Raw genomic sequence first — 17,305 nt, forward strand, 5'->3', positions numbered from 1 at the left:
GTGTGGGTAGACTCTTCTCGGGATTCCCACCGGGTTAATTTTTCCATAATGGCCAAAATTTCAAGCTCTGACTGGGGGCTCATCCTAAAAGATAAATTTTGTTGAACCCCAAAAAGAGTTTACCAACATCATTCGCCGGGAAAGCATCAAATCGTATTTCATCCCTTACAGTGGTCTATTTGCTAATTGCACTATGTTGACTTGGATTTGCGACATAAACCTTGGGAGGGTAATCTAGGGACCCAATATGCGTTTCCGCAAGGATGCGTTTGGCGACCAATCCGAGATATTTTTTAATTGCTGGATTTTAATATCGACGTAAAGTACTACCCACTGATGATATATTGGAGAGAGACTCCAGTTCCTTCGGCTGTATCTGAGCTTAGCGCTGTGGAATTTAAAAATCTATTGATGAAAGTTCAAATTTCAATTTCAATATTCCTTTTATTATACATACGGACGAGAGATTCGCGAAAGAATTTATCAAAACTTTGTTGACAGCAGCAAAAGACAAGGAATGACAATAACATAAGAAATACAGACTGGAAAGCAGGTAATTGAATAATTCCTTCGTGATTGTTCCTCACTGGACGATGCTGATAAGTTAAATATTAGTAAGACTAACGAAGAAAAACGCACTTGGTGTGAATTTTGCTGCATCTGGGGCGTTTGAGTGGGGAGCGGGGAGGGTACGCCGGCGGCCTTCACCCTTATTCATCCATTTAGTCACAGCTGTCGGACAATACCGGAATAGAAGTGCATAACCTAAGTTCCCAAACCTTCATAGCCACTCGAGAGGCGTCTTCAAGACCGTAGTCTCCTTTCCTGCGCGCGCAGGTCTAAAATTATTTCATCACTTCTGTAAAAGTTGGTAACATCGATTTGTTTAACGCCGACGAGGCGCCAAAGAAGGGATAAGTCGTCTCACTACGCATCGTTTTTTACCGTCTACCATCTTCTGATTTATATTATGAAAGATAAACGACCTCCTAGCAGCATGCGCGGGATGAAGTTTGCTGTGTTAGAGGCGTGGGAGGGGGAGAAGCGAGCGTGGAGGGGAAGGGATCGGCCTGCGGCTCTGGTATCCGCGACGCTGCGTGGGCGTTGGAATATTTTCTTCGCGGACGCGGACTCAAATTAGGCATTTTGTGGCTAAACGGTGGCAGATACGTCAAAATGCACGAAATTTTAGTCCTAGAAGGACAGTAACTCGGCAAAATCTATAGGGAATGACCATAAAATATTATATTTTTCGAATTTTGACCCTCCCCCCCTAAATTGCATTTGAGCGAGGGTCAGGGGTTCACGTACAGGTCTCAAATTTTTCAGGCCTTATTTTTGATCGGTCCCACAACTTTTTTTCATTGGGCCAGATGGATTTGAAAAAAATCGATTTTTGCGATCCACCCTACTGTGGGGCCCTCCTCACCGGGGGAATCGGGGGCCTCTCTCGGAAAAGTTTAGGATATTGTATCCTCGGCTATTCTGGCTCTTAAATACCGGATAGAAGTTAAGAAAAAATAGCGATTTCGTTGGAAAAACGCTATGAAAAGTGAGAATTTGTAAGCTTATAAAACTTAATAATTTACCATGGTTCCATTATCTATTTAGTGAATTTGTTCCTTGAAACTGCAGTGAGACCTAAAAAGCCTCTAAAATATCCTTTACCTACGAATAACCCTTTCGAAAAACATCACATTCTCTTTTATCTTCTGACACCTTAATTTTATGGACTTTATGCTATCTTTTTACTCCGAGTATGTTGTAAATAAAGCAACTATGAAAGCGTAGATTTTTTAAATTTAAAAAAATCCTTGGTTCAAGTAATCTGAGTCTTTTTTTAATACGCCTTTAATATACGCTTCACGATAGATGCGAGCGTAGTGGGGCCCCCAAAGCTTGAGGCCCTCGACCATTGCCAACTAACCAACCTAACTAGACCGCCCTTGTTAGCTAATATCATTTTTTCATGGGTTTAAAGAAAATATGTTGAAATCATTCGTTTTAATCCAGTCTTGATTTTCCTTGGACACTTTCGCGATTTTTGCTTCTAGGGGGGAGGCAGCTGCCCCTCGCTGGGTACGCCCATGACCTGATGTTACCATTCCTCACATTAGTTTGTAATTATCTTGTTTTTGATCTCAATTATGAGAAGATTGCTTGCCTGTCAGGCCCTTGTGACCCCCAGAAAAATTCCTGGATCCACTCCTGTTTATATGTTTCATTTTTTTACCGTAATTCATTTAATAAAAACGGATATTTATTACCGCACCAATCACAAATTGTTTGGATTCACATTCCTGTACTTAAGGTTGCTGAGCTGGACCCTAGGGTAAAGTTCTATGATCTTGGTACTCTGTAGATGTAGAAATCAATGGATCGGGATTGGTCCTGGTCACAGGGATTTTTACATACAGTCAGCTTCTTTCTCAATCAGGCACCACCAGTGAAATGGAAGTAAGCAATTGGCCAATCTTCAGTTTTCATGGCTTCTTCAAAGGCCTCAAACTTCCAATGGAATTACTTATCATAGTTTCAATGCAGAAACTTGATTTCGTAAAATGTTCTTGGGATCGCCACAGGGTCAGGAACTGAAGCTATGCAGTTCCTGATTGGGGAAAGCTCTAAATCTTTCTTTGTTAAAAAAACTTGATCTTCTCTAATACAGGCAAGCCCAAATTTTAATGAAAAAGTGGCAAACTAGAATAATGGCTTACCAAGCTGAAGGCTCAGTTTTAACTCTGGATTGGTGCAGAAAGTTTTCTGTGGTTTCCTGATTGATACCTCCACTGCAAAACCGCTCAATAACTGCCCACCAAATCAAATCCGCTCATCTAGGAGCCTGACAAAACGAATGCACTTAGCTGACAATAGGGAGAGCATAAACGCTCACCTCCAATTCTCTAACTTCAGAGGTCAGCAATTATGCTCTGGTTATTGGCAGCTGAGGGCATTCTTACTGTCAGGCTTCTAGATGAGCAGATTTGATTTGCTTGGCAATTGTTGAGTGGTTATACAGTGGAGGTATTGTGATGCCTCTTTTGGTCCTGTGCAGAAGAAAATTGAAGTTCAACTACATCCATAAAGTGGGTTTATTTCAAACTTGTCACAGGAACAACAGTGAATTCACATTAATTGCCATTAGAAAAAATTCCTCTGGAACAGGAATCAAACCATAGATGGAACAACAACTTTCCGGGTCACTGCGCAGACCACTATGCTATCCAGGTTTTTGATTCCAATGGCAATTTTACCATGGTTCTACAGTGCTAGGTGTTTGGCACTAACAGTTCATCAAGGATGGCAACGCGAGAGGATCTACAAAGAAGCAACTACTAAAAGATGAAGTCCATACCAGCACTTAACACCAAGCTTGGCGGTAAATGTGGTTTATTTCAAACCTGCTACATGAACAGCATTGAAATTCATATTAATGTCGTGAGAATAAATTTAATCTGACATCAAAAATCCATTCAAAAAAGAATGAATTGATTCTTTTATCATAACTGACCGTACTTAATTGGTCTGTGTTTCTTAACTGCTAAGATAAGAAAGAAGTGGAACTCCAAGGGAAATGAAAGTGTACTTCACTCTCTCCAATTGAGATTAACTTTGGAACATGTCTTTCAAATACTTCTATGCACTAATTTCTTTTGCATCAAGACAATTGGCAATGACCTATAGTCCTAAACAAATATGAGGAATGGATGAAGATTCTTTGATAAATCAGAAATTTACTTCTATTAGGAACCCACTGAAATGGGAGCAATGATCTCATTTTTACAGATAGTAATTTGGTGATGTCACACAAATTCTCTGCTGCTATGCTTGTGATTTGCAACGCATTTACTTGATGATGAGGTGAAGGTGCAATTTAAGTCAAATAGCCACTCAATTAAAACAAAACAGTATATTTTTGTGTAGTAAATGGTTACAGAAATTCACAGAGTAAATGCTGGTTGGCTTGGCCACAGTAGTGTGCGCTCAGCTCCGTGGTTCTGGTCAGACTCTCTGTCATGGCAGTGCCCAGTCAGCTGCGTGGGTTGACCATCGCGACCTCTGGCGGCAGCATCGGTAAACTCTCCCGACAATTGCCGGTTACCCGGTGCACCAACGGCTGGCGCGCGGATTTGAAATTGTGCCGCCACAATGATGCAAATGTAATGGGCCTTCCTTTATTTCCTCTAAATCCTCCTGCATCCTCATCCATCCTTCCTTATTGGATCTACAAACTATTGTCTTTGTTTGCTGTTGTTTTTCACTGGGCCATTTTACATCTGCATGTAACTCTAGTACATATTGTCTACAGGAAACCCTTATGTCTCATTATATGCCCTGTAAGTTTGACTTTTCTGTTAATAACCGAAAGATTCCTTTCTCTTTCAATTCTTTTTAGTAGGTATTTCATCACATAATATTCCTTTTAAGCATGTGTCTAAAACATCATAGTTCAAATGAGCTTATTATTTTTTCCTAGACTCCATATTTCTCTGTCATATAATGCCATACTGTGTATATTAGCTTTGAGAAACATATCCCCAGTTTCAAGGCTTTTACTTTTGGTTAATACTTAAAATTTTACTCATTTTTCACAGCTTTTGTGTTTCAATCCTGACTACATATGTCCATCTTATTTCTTCAATATTGAGTGATCCTACTGCCTAGGTTGATGTTGTCATTCCTTGTTCAATTTATTTTCTTCTATTACATATGTATGTATTTCTATTCAAAGTCCTTTTTCTGTATCGGTGTAACATTTTATATGAAACAAGTTACTCATTTATGTTACACAGTGTAAATGCACCTTTACTTCTTCTCCTCATGGAATGTCAAGGAAAAATACTTCTTTCTTTATGGACTGATGAATGAAAGAGTTATACGCCAGAAATTTTGTTGCACCAAAAGTAATTATTAGAAAAAGTGTAGTGGTAAAGATAAAATGGGAAATTCAATTTTAACCCCTCCAAACTCGCGCTGAGCTTGCTAAGCTCATATTGTTAATATTTTCATAATAGTTCTGACCAATTTTCAACAATGCTCTTAAATTTTCTCTACCTTTTCCTTACTCCTTTGGCAAAGTTTTACATGTGCACTATATCCCAATCAATCTATCATCAGGTTGGAATGGGATACTTTTGCTTCATATGCATACAGTCTGAGCCTGTCAAGCTCTATGTGACCGATTGCATTACATTTTTGATTCTCAATCTTAGTCTTTTGTTTTTCACTTATTGCATGTAGATAGCAAATGTAATCTTTTATTGCTAACTTCAAGCACTCTTATTCTCATACTATCGAAATAAATAATTCATCAGACGTAGAAGGAATCATCAGTGTTTTGACTCATTTGAGCTAGAGTCATCCGATGCGGAGTTATAAGATGAAGAGGACAACATTGCTTACAGCAATTGCAAAAAATGCAAATATCCAAATTCAATCCATTGGAGATTGTAAAACTTGAGATCAAGACGACAAGGAGGCAGATGTTATTGAAATCAGGACATTATTTGGCCTTCTTTATTTAGCTAGTGTCCTTAAAATGAATTGCATAAACTCTGCTGACATTTGGGGTTCTGATAAGACTGGAATTGAGATATTTCCAGTGGTTATGTCAAGAGAATGTTTTCAGTTTTTGCTGCAATGTTTGCATTTTGATGGAAAGAACGCCAGTGAAGACAGAAAAAAATTGATGCCTAGGCTAGTTCCGATTCGTGAGATATTTGAAAAATTTGTCATCAATAGTAAGAGGGCTTACACTTTTGGTAAATATATGTACACAATTATTGATGAGAAAGTTGAGGGTTATCGAGGTCATGGTGGATTCCGGCAATATATCCCAAGTAAGCCTAACAAATACAGGGTAAAAATTATTGTTTTGGTAAATGATAGAGTTTTTTATACATACTTATAACTTAGAAATTTATGCTGGTAAATAACTAGATGGACTATATTCAGTCAGCAACAGTCCTTCTGATGTTGTGAAGAGGAAATGCTCTCCTATCAGCAGTAATGCAGTGCTGCATTACTGCTGATAGGAGAGCATAACCTGATGGTCGCCAGTACTGCTGATTAGGGAGTCAGTATAATGATTGAAAATTGGCTCACTAGTGTTGGTTTAGCAAATAATCTTTTGAAATGCGGGCTTACCGTGGGTGGAATAATTAGCTAAAATGAGTGGGAATTGCCTCCTGGTTTCATTGAAACAAAAAAGTCACCCTGAAAAATCCAGTTTATTTGCTTTTTACAAGGATTGTACTTTGGGGTCATACATTCCAAGAAAGGATAAGAATATGATTATGATATGATGGGATACAAAATTAGAAGCCATGTATTTTGTTTCCCAACCAAAATGAAGTAATAATTAAAGATTTTATCAGACATAAATAGGCTTGATTTCAATGAAATGGACTATTAAGTATTAAAAATTTGATTTAAACAAACAAAAGAAGAAAAATAATTGACTTTCATAGGTTGAGACCTCAAAAAGGAAATAGAGCCTGACAAGCTCAGCAGAACTCACGTTCCAAAACCTGGCACGAGTCCTGCAGGGTTAAGAACTGAATTTAACACCTCATTTATGGACCTATGAATGGATAATGCATCTGGAATTAATTCTATTCCCGCCAAGCTTATTAAAAATGCAAGGGTGAAACAAATACAGCTACATGAAACCATCTGCAGGAAATGTGTGCGGAAAAAAATACTGTGGGTCTTCAAGGACATCATCATCTTATTTCCAAAAAGAAAATAGTGGAGGAGTGTTAAGATTTTGGGACCATAATCCTAATGCCAAATGCTGAAAAAATATTCATGAGGATCATCCAGAGAAGCATAAAAGAAAAAGCAGTGGAGTTTCTGGATTAAGATGAGATAGGATTTGATACTGGCTCTCCAGCTGCTTATGGGGAAGAGAATGGAGGAGAACACCCAGAAATTCTTAGCAGTTGTGAGCTTTGAGAAGGCATTTGATAACATGAATAGGAATGAAATGCCTGTCATCTTGAGAGAAATTGGAGTGCTTTACAATGGCAGGAGAATTATCCACATTTCTTGTAAAAAAGTTACTGTGATTTAATCATTAATGAGGTTCTATTTTATATTATTAAGGTGAAGCTTTCATACATTGCGGTGTCTGTATTCTAAGAAATTTCATTGCACTTACCTGCACAATTATAGCATTTTACCTAATTTTTTTATCTTGACTCTGTCTTTTAAAGCAACAAATGCCCAAAAAGTACATACTGTTTGTACTTTGCTGCTGTAGTTTCTTCACCCTGACGCTAAAAAATCATTCCAGTTCATTTCTCTTGCCTCCGGTGCTTCCTGTTGGAACACATAATTCAATTAATGGTGTAAAATGTTTGGAGCACATTTCGTCAGTAAGTCAACTAGAGCAACCAGGGGCGCAGCTAGGAATTAAGGCTGGGGGGTTTAGGCTGGGGCTTAGGTGCAACTAATACCAGGATATGTGAAGGCATGGAATACCCACCAGGATAATTGGTAGGTACAAGATTAATATATTGCGGAATTTTAAGATAAACGGTTCAAAATGGTGAGTTTTGCAGCTTTCTGAGGGATATTTTATCAATCCTTACACTATTGTATTAGTAATATCAATCCTATTCAGTAAAATGGATTAAACTGAAAAATTTCTCTGAGCTCTGGGGGGGTTTAACCCCCAAAATCCCCCCTCACTGCGCCACTGAGAACAACAACTTTATTACGGTCAACAATAGATACTTTATACCAGTTTCTTCTTTGACCCACTCCTGGAATAAACTGAGTAATTCCCCAATTAATAAACTGAGAAAATTTGACCACAGTATATGTATATGAAAACGTTTTTGCTAGGAATTCTGGGTCTTGGGACGACTAAGAGCAAATAAATAAAACGTGACCTCTGAATCCACACTACCAGTCGATTCAACTTTTTCCTCTTAAATTTATGAAGTCTTTTATTCTATAATCAAAAAACTACCTCCAGCCTTGCTGAGTAATGTTGAATATTGCCTTGTATGTCGTCAACAACACTCTCTAATGTTTTTGACTCCATAGTTAGAAGTGTAAACTGGACATGTATGTTGGCGAAAAGGATCAGTGCTTTCAAATTTCATGTAAATATGATTTTATTTAAATCTTTAAATGTAAAAATTATCAAATGAGAAAAATATTAAAATTCTACCAGATTAAAATCTAAAAAATCCTTCTGAAAAATTTTCACATGATTACCAATGATGCTGATTATTTACCCTCATACCCTTGATTAATTGCACAAATACAGACTCATATTTCAGCCAAACCCCATTGCAGTTGCAATGCTCTTTGACCTGCCCTCTAAGGGAGTTTTAATGATGGCAATGACCTTTCATTCTATGCACTGTTTTGAACATTGGAAGTAATGGAATTTTCTCTCAGATGCAGGCCTCCCCACCTGTCCTCTTAAAGGTATGTCAATAGCTTTAATTATCAGAACTATTACCCTTTCGTGCGAAATGTGGGGTCCTTGGCAATTAAGCCCGACCCTCCCACTCATTTATGATCATCCTCACTGCAGGAATCCTTTGTGAAGAATTTATATTGTCGATGATTTTTGCAATGATATATTTTAATGTTGCATACTATAATTTTTTATACTTTGAAATGAATACTTCATTTTATTCTGTGCATAATTAATTTTTGAACAAACTTATAGTGTTAAAAATAACGGACTTCTGAACCTATAGTCTTAGTACCTTGTATTCACTAACTTTGTGTTTATAAATGCTAAAAATCCATTTAAAATTCCACAATGCTTAAAAAAATGTTAGTAATACTTTAAGAAGAATAAATTATTGAAAAAATGCAATATTTGGTTGAAAAAAACACTGCTAATGCAATAAATTGACCTTGAATTTGTGCTATGATGGGAAATATTTTGGATGCGATGAACTTAACCCATACTATTGCGCTGCAGGATGGACAGGGACATATTTATGACATCAGACACCCATACATGCCCATAAGGTAATTTTCTATACCTTTGAGTAATGAAAAAATGTATCCATATTTTTGTCATGATACAGCAACTGTATGGTATATTTAGCCCTTTCCTGCTGGCGCCTACTGTAGGAAAATGTTTTCTGTGCTATAAGATGCATAAGAATATTTGAAACCTCACTGTGCGGAACTCTTTATTGGGGTGGAGCTACTCTGCTATTTTTGTCCCTCAGATCAGTGGCAGATACAGATGGGGGGGCGCAGAGGCCACGCACCCCCCTTTGTGGGGCCACCGGTATTGCCAAACATAGCATAACTACAATTGTAACTTATTTATATCATAGGATGGCATTGTCTTGAATATGTGTATAATCACTTTAATGAAAAATTTCTGTAGCTCTGCATATGGCCTGACTACTTTTTATTACGATAAAAGTAAAGGTAACTCAAGATATTTTTTGTGCCCTCCCTTGAGTTTTCTCTGTATCCCCTGCTTCCTCAGATTTGAGGCCCAACTCAACAGAGATTTCCTTTACTCTGGCCACTGAACTACAACCTCTAACCCTCTCATAGCATGAATCCATCGTCAACTTATTGAGTTACTATACCATTTTTCTGAACTGACGGTGGCTGACCTTGAGCGTGCACAAAACCCACCCACTCTTATAGCCAATCACAGAAGAGCGACAGGAGAAAGTGTGGAAGAGCCCGCAGTCTCTCTCCGAACTCCGTGCAGTGCAGATCGCTCTCCAGCTAGCAGTGTTGCCAAATCGAATCGCTCAGCATTCGTCCAAGAATCTTTCGCCGTCCCCGAAAGTACCGTTATTCCCAAGGCTGGCAATGCCAGTCGGCCGGATGGAGGGGAGCGGAGGAGAAAAGGGAAGGGGCAGTGCTTCTGATTGGCTACTTGCTATTTTCCACCCAGCCGCCATCAGTTCGGTAAAATGGTATAGTGGTTTTTTTCAACCAAACATAGTATTTGATTTTCAATAATTTATTCTTCTGAAAGAATTTCTAATATTTTTTAAATATTGTGAAATTTTAAACAGATTTCTAGTGTTAATAACAAAAAAGTTAGTAAATAAAAGGTAATAAGGCTACAAGTCCAGAAATCTGTTATTTTTAACGCCAAAATTTCAATTAAAAATCATTTATGGACAGAAGAAAACGAGGAATTCATTTCAAAGTATTAAAAATTGTAGTACGCAACGTGGTAAACTGTGCGACAGCTATACCAGACGTCAGGTGTTATGCGTTTGAAAATTTCCGTCGCCTCCACCTGACGTCCGGCACGAAAGGGTTAAGATTGCCAAATTAGCTATAATTAAGTTATAGTAGTTAGTTATAGTTAGCTATAATTAATCTTTGATGGTTTTTCTTCCTTTCACAAATGCAGTTGTTGATTGCTCTCAAATACTTTATTTTTCAATTTCCTGAGTTTACCGAATGCATGAAATTGTCAACATGAAAGAGACTGGACATCTTACCCCCTACATCAGTCAACCCCAAATCAACTCTCTCTGTCCTGTTCCAACAGGCATGTATACCTCGGCAGACCAAGCTGTATCCTCTCCCACTTTTGATCTTACTCTAATGGGGAAAAAATATTTTTATTTGAAAAATAAAAGATTATTAATTTTCAAAACATTTATTGGCATTTAAGGCACATGTTTTTGATTGAAAGTGCTTTTGTTGAGAAGAGAATGCAAATACTTGGATATGTTAAATACCTATGTGTAGAGAAGTCTTCCCTAAGTTTCTGTCATATGATTTACCACTTTGCATAATAAAAATTACAGTCGGTGTTAGGTACAATTAAATACATGTGTGAATTTTAGATTCTCAAATTTTATCCAACTCTTTGGCAACTCTTTCATCAATATTTTATAACTAACATCTTTGGAATTATGAAATCATCAATAGCAAGATGAAATATTCATTTTTCAATAAATAAATATATCAGTCAATATATTCTAATAAATACAAAATATTTCTTGTACACTGAAATCATCTCAATGTTTTAAATTTGGATGTGGTTTTGGTGCATGTTGAACAAAATAAGACAATACCATTGTATCTGACAAAGATGAATATACAATATGGAATATATAGGTTATTGTAGTGTACTAAATGAAATAAATGTATGTATAAAACAAAACAAGCTGTCCACAGTATATTTCCTTCCACGCAGCTTTGCTAATAGTTTGGTCATGTCCATTTTTAGTCTACAACATAATCCATACACATCAAATATCTCACAAAAAATAACATTTTTTCCCATCATAAAATTCAAGGATCTATCACAGTACCAAACATAATGGTACTTTAAGTGTAATTAAGGTCTTTTTGTGCATCCACAACTTGTAATTATATTTATACACACATACCTTTTTAATAGTTCTATGTTCATGATAAGGAGAGGAATAAAATTGCCCTTAAACATGGCTGTAGTTTTTAAGATAAGTATTTTTATATCAACATTTATTAAGAAAAGCTTCTGAAGAATTAGAGGCCAAGTCATTACATGCATGAATTCTCTGCAGATTTTGGAGGTTGAACTATTTATGTTGTGATTGTATGGTAATATTATAGTATATTGGCCATATAAAGCTGGTATGGACCAAGTATCAGCTACCCCATGATGAAAGTATTGCTTATGCTCAGTGGCGTAGCGAGGGGGGAGGTCTTGGGGGTCCGGACCCCCCCTCACCCTACCAAAAATATAAAAACACAATTACTTTAATTCAAAAAAGAAAAAAAAATACTGAAAAGTCATGAATATGTGTACAAAAGATTTATTTGAAAAATAAATTTTTTGATTATGAAAAGTGTTATAATTAGTTTAAAACCCTCTACTTATTGCCCTATTTTTAAAAAATTTTACCCCCTGGTGTTGGACCCCTCCCCTAAAAATAAATCTGGCTATGCCACTGACTACCCCACATTCTTCCACTAAAATAGTGGTTTTAGTCCAATACTGGCTGCCCTAGCTAGCAAAGGGATTTGATAAGTTCTTAGAATTATTTGGGATAGCCCATTTTGCTCCAACATTGGTAGCTCACGGCAGGTCCGGAACCTGGTCAGAGCAGAGGTGGCACATGCCCACGGTCCCAGGTTTCAGGGGGCAGAAAAATTTCAAAAGTTTATTGAAAAAAAGTTATTTAATTTTTCTATTTAAATTATTTAACAATAATTATTAATTTATGAATTATATAAGGATTAAATAATACTAATAAAACTTTTTAAACAAACATATCTTTCATAATGCCAATTACCGCTTATCAAAAAATAGCCTACAGATGTGTTACTTTGTAGAGGTAGAGGAGAGAGATGAAGAGGGAGAGGGGGGATCAGGAGAGGGGGGTGGCAAACTGATTTTTGCCCCCCTGAAAGAATTCCTACTTCTAGGCCTGGCTCATGGGATAGTTAATATTGTTGGATCTCCTTTCAAAAATTTGAATTTTGAAAGGAGATCCAGATTGGCTGGTCAGCCAATTTGTGATTCTAATGAAATCCAAATACATATACTATCATGTATTTCCAATGCCAATATTTTTTGTCCATTGGAGTAAAGGCGACATTTTAAGAAGTAGCTCCCTATCCTTCTAATATCATATATTCTCATCTATAATGTGCCTTCGTGTAAGATGTGCACCTTGTGGTTTTGGGGAATGAATTTGGATAAAAACAAACAGAAATAATACACAAAAGATAATACATACATACTGTTAAATGGAAAGACAGCATGTATGTTATTATTAAAGAGATTTAGTCTTCAGTTTTCCCTTGAAATAAGCAGGAAAATTATGATTTGAAAATTAAATAGTTATTTGGCATCATACTTTCATAATGAGTGACCTCTGACCTCTAGGTCTGACTTGATTGGGCATGGTGCACTCAAGGTTAATAGTCGCACTAATGGTGGTGGTGTTGTGGCAGTGGTAGGTGGGCCCCACGGAGCACCACAACTGGCAGCGGATAGATTTTATAAGAAAACAACAAGAGGCTCACATCTTAAAAAAACTACCACTTACTCAAGAGTAGATCTTACTCAATGCTAGTAATTTTTAACTTCACTGCCAGTTGTCACTCAGAACCAGTCAGCATTTATATATGTATTATACATCACTATAGGAGAATGCTAATGAAGTGCTTAACTTGAAAAAAATCTCAGTTGATCAAAAATCACTTCAAGTACCCAAGGCTAATGTCTTAATTACATGAGACATCCCATACCATTTTGAATGAGGTTGTCTCTTCAGATATTTATTTTACTAGAGGTGATATTTAATCAACTTGAAATGAGATAATTTTGATAACCACACATTTTTTCTTTGGTTCACCATAACTCTCATGTGAAGGTTTTCACTCTTGTGAAGGTTACTAGTTTACTCTGTTAGAAAATCTCCATACTGATTACAACATTATTCCCTATACATCATGATTCACGTTTCACCCAAAACTCCTTTCATTATAAAAGGCATGGATGAGAAAGTCACGTGCCAACTTTGGAAGGTGTGCATTGGTGTTTCCCTCGGTTGATTGCTCCTCATTGAGCATTACGGAAACCTAAGGACTCTGCTTTTCGATAGGTTCTACCATAGAGTAAGTATAAAATACTTACTCTATCGTTGTACCATGGGCATACCCAGCAAGGGGCAGAAGGGGGCAGCAGCCCCTCCTAGAATAAAAAATCGCAAAAGTCTTTAAAGAAAATCAGGACTGGATTAAAGGAAAAGTTTTCAACAATTTTTCTTTAAACCCACGAAAAATGATATCAGTATAAGACATGTAATTAAATTTGTTTTTCAAGCAAATAATTTTAAAAACTTATAAAGCACCATTATAGTTTTCTTACAATGTTGGTTTCATTCATCTTTTCCATACTTAAATACTACAACTTGAACAACCATGGCTCATCCCCCCTATTTTTGATCCTGGGTATGTCCTCGGGATCTACCACACAGCCAGTTCGTCTACATGCCTGCTGTACAGATATTTTGTGACACAGTGAGTGACAACTTGGCAAAAAAATTATGTGAGCTGCAGAGGCATATTCAGGGGTATTTACTATCAAGTAGAGGGAACATCCTGGGCATACAGGCAATATTCAATACAAAGCAACATTTTAGGTTTGTTGGATGAAAAGTTTTGTGTTTTTTGATAATTTTTTATTTATATCTTAATGATTGGCATGTACCTCAGTCTGAATTCTGTTCTTAATCTGCAGATGACGCTCTCAATTTCACTGTATAATTATGAGCCTGAGCCATGGGCGTACCCAGGATCAAAACTAAGGGAGAGGGGGGGCAAACTGTGGTCGTTCAAGTTGTAGCATTTTAGCCCAGAAGAGGTTAATGAAACCAAAATTTTAAGGAAATTGTGCAGCCCTTTATTATATTATGAAATTATTTGCTCTAAAATAATAATTATTTTTATTTTAGTTCCATGTAACTTTCATTTTGAGCGAAATTTATTTTTGCTTTTAGGGGGGGGGTCTTCCCCTGGAGGCTTTGGGTGCCTCTTCCATATGAAATATAGTTAATTCACTAGTTATCTCACCATGAAAAGACAATGGAAACTAACAAAAACGTACAGGTTTAGTGCACGGACAAATCCTGTTGAACTCCTCCTTGAGTATCTCTATGGGTTTAACTTAATTTACCCTGCGACAAGATCTTTGTTCCAAGTAATGTATATTATTCTATACACCTGCCTGTACAGTATCTTACATCTTTCATGTGAAACTACAAATTGTGACGAATTTCATATTTTTAGAAACAGTCAAAACCACCAAAAATTGGTGGTGGAAGGAAAGGGAGGACAAAGGAGCAGTGTGCCCCATGTTTCCACTTCCAAGAAGCCCACAGAGGGATGAGTTGGGTAATTGAATGTGGTGGAAGGGCTGGGGGAATAACCTCCTTGGAGAAATACTCTTTACTCCGAATATTCTTGGCGGCCTTTTTGGAATGAAAGAGATGAAAAATACAGAGAACATGGTGGAAAATGTTACGACTTGACCCTCTTTATCTAATCTACCTTTTCGAGTTTGCACTAATTTCCTTGGGTGCCTTAATTACTTAACGCCTTATCATTATCTCAAATATGCATTCTTGTTTACCCATCGTATAATCACCTTGTTAATGGTAATTTAATTCTTCTGTTGCATATGATGTAAAAGGCAGACAATAGGTAGACATAAACCACTAATGTTGGGCATTTATTCTCCTTACTTACCCAGCAATTTTGAAGTCATCCTCTGCTTTTGTCATATTGACTTGAGGCGAAATAAAACTTCTTACAACTTAAGAATACTCTGGATTATTAAAAAAAACGTAAATACTCTTTAGTGGTAGGTGTATGGAATAAAGCTATGATACGAATATGGATGGGTCATAAAGGCTACACATTGTTACAGGAACAACGTAATCACTTTCAGGCCTAGAAGTATTCATATTGCAGTATTTCTTTAAATTCACAATTAAGACTCACAAGAATGTCTTGGCAATAGTAACCATGGACCGCACAAAACACTTGCAGCAATATTCACCATAGCATTCTCAAATGTCTCGAGCCACTGTACACACAAATCGAGGAAAACTAGTGGAAGGATCACCAACTTCCTCAAACTTAGGCAACACCAGCATCCCTCAGCGGAGCTTGAGCAGGAGGGATAGGGATGCGAAAATCAGCCCAAGGGCCAGGGGAGCCGGGTGGAAAATGGAACCGACTCCTCCGGTGAGCTGTCTCTCCAATGGCTCAGGCACATCCACGTAGATCCTCTTCCTGCCGATTCTATCCATGAGGGACTTGAGGGCTGGGACGTTGACGGGGTCATCCTTGGCACTCCATATCGTCAGGGTGTTTCCGTTGCTCTCCGAACCGATCAGTTCGATCATGGGGTCGGGTGAGTTGGCGGCGAGGCCGGCCCTGACTGGGAAGGTGACGGGTTGGGAGACCGAGTTCATCCTGAGGGCATCGAGCATGTCTAGGACGTGTCTCTGGGAGTATGCTGGGGGGGAGTTCTTGGGTGGGACGTAGTCTGCATCGGAGCCGTAGAGGGTCGTCCATCCGACGGAGAGCGTCACCTGCGGGAAGATGGTGCGGCAGGCGTAGAGGAAGGCATCAGCGTCCACTGGCGTCTTCTCGCTTTCCACGGGTCCTTGCAGAATGTCTGCGTTGAGCCAGACTGGGAAAGTCATCTGTAGAACAATGAGGAAACAAAGCAGTTAATCGTCAGCGTATACCCATGATAACAATATATTATGGTAATGGTCAGATAATGTCATGGTAAAATTAGCAGTACTGGAATGCACTTTCCTTAACTTTCATTAGAAGTGAAATATTATATGAGTTATTTTATTACAAGCCATTCTTGACATTTTATTACTTAATTCTTTGTTTTGGTTATGAGTGTATAAATTAGGAATTTTGAGGTTACAAAATTGATAAAAGTGTTATTTGAGTATTATGCCTTTTGTTAACCAGTGCCAAAATGGCATTCCGGCTCCATGACACCATTTGTAATGGTAAATTCTTGAAAATGATATTGAAAAACTATTTCAAACGTCAGCATACAGCACATGTCATACAAAAAGTCTTCTCGGGTTTTCCACCAAAGTTGACATTTCATGTAATCCATTGAATGACTATCAAACTAGATCCAAGAGGGCTCTCTGTTAATTACTTATGACATTCTCATCAGCCACGCAGACAAGTTCCCATATATTTTCGAGTGTAGCCACTCATTATTTTATTTATATTCTGTGGTTTTTGTTTCCCTAGTTTTCTTTTCCTGATTTTGGTAAATAATTTTGCTGAAACAATAGCTTCACGCAAAATTGAACTTCATCCATGAACAAAAACTTCATAAACATACATAATTATTATTTCTGGATATTAATCACCCAGGAATAAACAAAATCTTATTAAACATCAACATAAATTAAATTTTTCTAAGAGACTTCATGGCCTAATGCGTAAAATCCATCAGTGAAGCACAATTGAAAATTACTTCTAACCCATACAATAAAACAACTGATGGATTTTACGCATTAGGCCATGAAGTCTCTTAGAAAAATTTAATTTATGTTGATGTTTAATAAGATTTTGTTTATAGTCAGTGAGATGTATGCAATCTCTTGAGACAAATAAGTTAGTGGGGCAGCCAGGAATTTCTTTCACGGTCCAAAACCAGCAGGGATTTTTTGTAAATGGGTACTAAAAATAGGGTTTTTAACAAATTTTAACAATTTTCAGAACCAAAAAATATTTAATTTGTCAAAGAAATCCATTATAAATTCATGATTTTTCAATATATTTTTTCTTT

At 37.3% G+C, this 17,305-nt stretch overlaps 1 protein-coding gene across 2 annotated transcripts in view; it reads right to left on the reverse strand.

Annotated features, from left to right (window-relative positions):
- Window positions 1-14,470: 14,470 nt before the first annotated feature.
- Window positions 14,471-17,305, reverse strand: part of LOC124157681 (protein FAM151B) — a 63,492-nt gene continuing 60,657 nt past the window's right edge. For both annotated transcript variants that reach the window (XM_046532620.1, XM_046532619.1), the window contains exon 4: window positions 14,471-16,178. In XM_046532620.1, the coding sequence (XP_046388576.1) occupies window positions 15,627-16,178 (552 nt within the window). In that variant the 3' untranslated portion in view covers window positions 14,471-15,626. The remainder of the gene's footprint in view (window positions 16,179-17,305) is intronic.

Source organism: Ischnura elegans, chromosome 4, assembly GCF_921293095.1.
Source record: "Ischnura elegans chromosome 4, ioIscEleg1.1, whole genome shotgun sequence".
NCBI lineage: Eukaryota > Metazoa > Arthropoda > Insecta > Odonata > Coenagrionidae > Ischnura > Ischnura elegans.